The following is a 4,039-nucleotide window of genomic DNA, read 5'->3' on the forward strand; positions in this document are numbered from 1 at the left end:
TAGTTTTATTCAGAAAAAGCAAGTCCAACTAAAAGGGATTATATAAAGAATTACGTGGGTGGATAGGTAAGTAGGAGGGAAAGCTGCAAAAATAATCCTACAATTAATGACTGCCACTAGAAAGAAGAGAAAACAAAAATCTCACAAAACTACCAGTAAATCGATTATAAGTTTATAAATCCCAAAGCATTAATCATAGATAATTTCATGTCTATTTGTATTAACATGTGGAAATCAGTAACAGCTTGGGAGGAGAAAAGCAAACATGGAATAGGTCTCAATAGTTCACTTTGAAATAAGCAAACGATTAGAATTGTGTCAAAGCAATGATGATGAAGACAAAGTAGAATGCACAAATTTTCTTGACTATGCAAATTTCATACAACTACTGATATCTCTGGTTAAAATATATATATATATATATATATATATATATATATATATATATATATATATATGACTCCCCCCCCCACAACATACTTTTCTTTTTATTTTCTGAAGTTGAATATCTGATGAATCTATTTCAAGATACTAAAATAGTATCATGCATTTTTTCACTAAATACAACTGTAAATATGTTTCATTCTTGCTAATAAATTTTTGCTGTCATCGTGCTTATAGGTATCTTGAGTTCTCACATATGAGATCAATTAAAAAAAAACTTAATACACACATATACACATCTACAAATTTTGCACTTTTGGGCCAAGTATTTATATCACAAGTTTAAAATATTACTTTGGAACAATCAACTTGAATATACCATAGGTATTTAAAACATGCATATATATACATATTTATATTTACACATTGTATAAATACATACATAAATTATAAAACAGCACTTTTAAAATAGCTCACTAAGCATAAAGCAGTTTTAAATTTCAACTGCAAACTTTCCCAAGCCTTAAACTGATTTTCTTTGAGTGTTTTACAAAATTCATAAAGTTCAGATTCTGATAATATTATTTCTCCGTGTACTTTCAGAAACAAACCTAAATAAGACTGTATTAATTCAAAATCACGATTTAAACTCAGTCCAAAATTAAGAACTTTTAAAAAGTGTAACATTAATGGAACTGAGCCTCCGTTTTCTGGAGAAAGTGACCGTATTTCAACATCTATGGTTGATACATTCATTTCCTTAAGTTTAATTAAAACTGGTTCATAATCTTCTTTTTCACAACACTGTAAAATAAATTTTGCAAATGGTGACAGTTTATTAAATACTGCTGTCAGTTTTGATTTATTTTCTTTAACGGGCACATCATGTTCGATGGCAAACACTGGATCCAATCCTGTAACAGTTGGTAAAAAGAAAGGAGCATTTTTTGGTTTGGCAGGAGGTTCTTTAGGCTTATTCCTTTGTTTTATCACATCAAGTAGCAGTAAATTTTGCCAACGAGAACTTGGCAACAACGACAAAGTAACAAGTTCATCAGAAATCTGTTGAGGTGACTTAAATTCATAACCATCTTTTTCTTCTGAGGTCTCAAAATCAGTTTCTTCATTCTTCTCTTTATCTTGTTCTGTGGAAACAGATGGAAGTTCAAGGAGATGAGGTTCAAAATCGGAATGCAGAGGTTGTAGAGAAACATGAGAATAAAGTGTTGTATTAGACCAGAGATAAATCCCAAGGTCATCAGAGTGTATAGTTGCCAGGTACTCTCCTGTTGGTGATATTGCAAGACTTTTGCACACTGAGGAAACTTGGAAATAATCAATGAGTGCACCAGTTGGTAAATCCCAGACACGAATACCTGCATCCATTGTTGCTGTTAATAGCCACCTAGCATCAGAACTAAATGACATATCTGTAATACGGCTTGTGTGATCAAACCTTCGAATTATTTGCTTTGCTTCTTCATCAACAACAGCCACTGTAAAGTTATCCAAAGCTATGGCCATTAAAGCACTTTCTCGATGCATAAGCATTTGTGAAATGGGACTATCTAATTCTATGGAAGAAAGAAATTTACAATCTTTAAACTTCCAAAACTTTAATTCTTTATCACTTCCACCAGTTATCGTAATCAGATTCAAGCCATCAATTACTACACCTCTAACAGCGCCTGAATGAGCTTTTTCCTCACCATAAGTTCCTCTAAATATTCCTGATTGAATATTGTACTTGTCTACATAACCACAATTATAACCAATTAAAACAAAATTTCCACATGCACTTAAAGCAACACAGAGAGCTACTACATTTCTCTCACCATGAAAACGTTCATGCAGTAACTTATGTTGTCCCATACAACACCTATCATAAGACCACGTTGTAACTAAAGCCAAACCATGGTGACAAGCAGCAATGTTATCCCATTCCTTTTCACGGGTTATTTCAGTTGTAAAGTCTGTAATAGCAGGCATTTTTCCTGGGTCATTTCGCACACCTTTCTTCTTAGCCAATTTCCTATTATATGAAGCCTGACCAAGATTTTTATTTAGATTATCTACAATAGTAGAAAATGAACGTAGAGTGCTGTCTATCCCAGCACTGAGTATGTTTTGTCCTTTGGCTCCATGAAAGCGAATTTTATTTGGTGGAGCACTGTGGCCTTCTCTAATACGCAGAAGTCTGCCACCACCATCTGGCATATCAAATATCCACATTTTTAAGCTATTATCAGGAGACGAAGTAACCATAAGTGGTTCTTGTGGTAGAAATTTCATGCCAGTTACAGCACCACAATGTGCATTTCTAATCTGGCTGTGGAGTTGTTTTTCTTCTAAATTCCAAATTGCAATATGACCTATGTTACTAGCTGATGTCATCACTGGACAACCATCAGTTCGAAAAGAAAGTGCTGTCACTGGCCCCCATTCCTGAGAAAATTTCATTATAGTTTCATCATATTTTATATTATGAATATAAATATCACCACTTGAAAGTCCTACTGCTACTACATCAACTGAAGGAGCTTGCTCAAGCACTGTAACAGAACTTCCCCAACCCGGAAATGTAAATATTAATTTGCATGTTTTCAAATTCCATAGTTGCATATTACCCTGCTTGCTACCAAACAACACTTTATTTAGGTAAGTACTAGGGTGCATCATTGCACTAATAGCAAAACTTTTCTTGTCTAAATTTAATTCTAAAAACAAGTCCTCTGATGCGATATCCCATACTCTTAAATTGCTTTCTTCATCAACTGAAAGAAGATGAGGTCCAAACGGTAACATAAGATGAACATCACTTTCATGTCCTTTATATACATGTTGTAATTCTGTTCCTCTTCTCCATGCATAAATACTATTTTTACAAGCGGTAAACACTAAATAAGCATCAGCTGTCATGCAGGATATATCTTCAGGATGAGGATCGCTGATACTAAGTAGCTGAAATTTTCCACATCCAAAGGTGTGGAAACATCTTCCGACAACTGTAATTGCTAAATTTTCAGATCGCCTTTGAATATAACGCAAAGTAAGTGGCACGTGGTTACTTACAAATCCTAGAGCTTGAAAGCCAGAAAAAATCCTACTAGATTTCGTCATCGTTAACAGCAGAGGAAGTATACCATAATATATTACTTATCCATTACCTCGTATATTACGAGTAAATTGTGTAGAATAAAAAAATACTTAAAAACAACCAGCACATTCAAAACACCACCATAACACACCACGACGTGTAAGCATAACTGACATCTGGAAACAAAATCCAAAGTTCTAAAATTCAAAACAAATCGCCCTAATTCGCCCATTTGTTACATTAAAAAAAAAATTACAAACGTTTTTCTAAAACCTGTCAAAATTTTCAAATAAACATCTCTAAACATACTCTAGAGTGACTTTTTATGTGTTTTAGAGAACTATGCTAATTCTGAAGCATTCATTTAAGTAAAACTCATAAAGAAAGTATAAGTCATAGCTCACACAAAATGTTTGAAGCTGCCATAGGACGTGATGTTTGCAGTTTATAATACTGCTCCTACTACTAATGATAATGGTATGCTACAGAATAGTCTATAATGCCCGATATATGTTCTAGCATATGGAATTACGCTATGTGAACAAAAATATTTCAATA

At 33.5% G+C, this 4,039-nt stretch overlaps 1 protein-coding gene across 1 annotated transcript; it reads right to left on the reverse strand.

The window, feature by feature from the left end:
- Nucleotides 1-459: 459 nt before the first annotated feature.
- LOC150103522 (WD repeat-containing protein 36) lies at nt 460-3,606 on the reverse strand. Its single transcript, XM_090397779.1, has one exon. It carries the CDS (start codon nt 3,502-3,504, stop codon nt 832-834), a length of 2,673 nt encoding a protein of 890 aa, XP_090253905.1. The 5' UTR covers nt 3,505-3,606; the 3' UTR covers nt 460-831.
- Between the last annotated feature and the right edge of the window lie 433 nt (nt 3,607-4,039).

The sequence above is a fragment of the Typopeltis vanoorti genome, chromosome 9, assembly GCF_054136105.1.
Source record: "Typopeltis vanoorti isolate ZY-2024b chromosome 9, IOZ_Tvanoo_1.0, whole genome shotgun sequence".
Classification (NCBI taxonomy): Eukaryota; Metazoa; Arthropoda; class Arachnida; order Uropygi; family Thelyphonidae; genus Typopeltis; species Typopeltis vanoorti.

Excerpts from the sequence above, each read along its gene's own strand:
- LOC150103522 (XM_090397779.1), bottom strand. The coding sequence starts at position 3,504 with ATGACGAAATCTAGTAGGATTTTTTCTGGCTTTCAAGCTCTAGGATTT.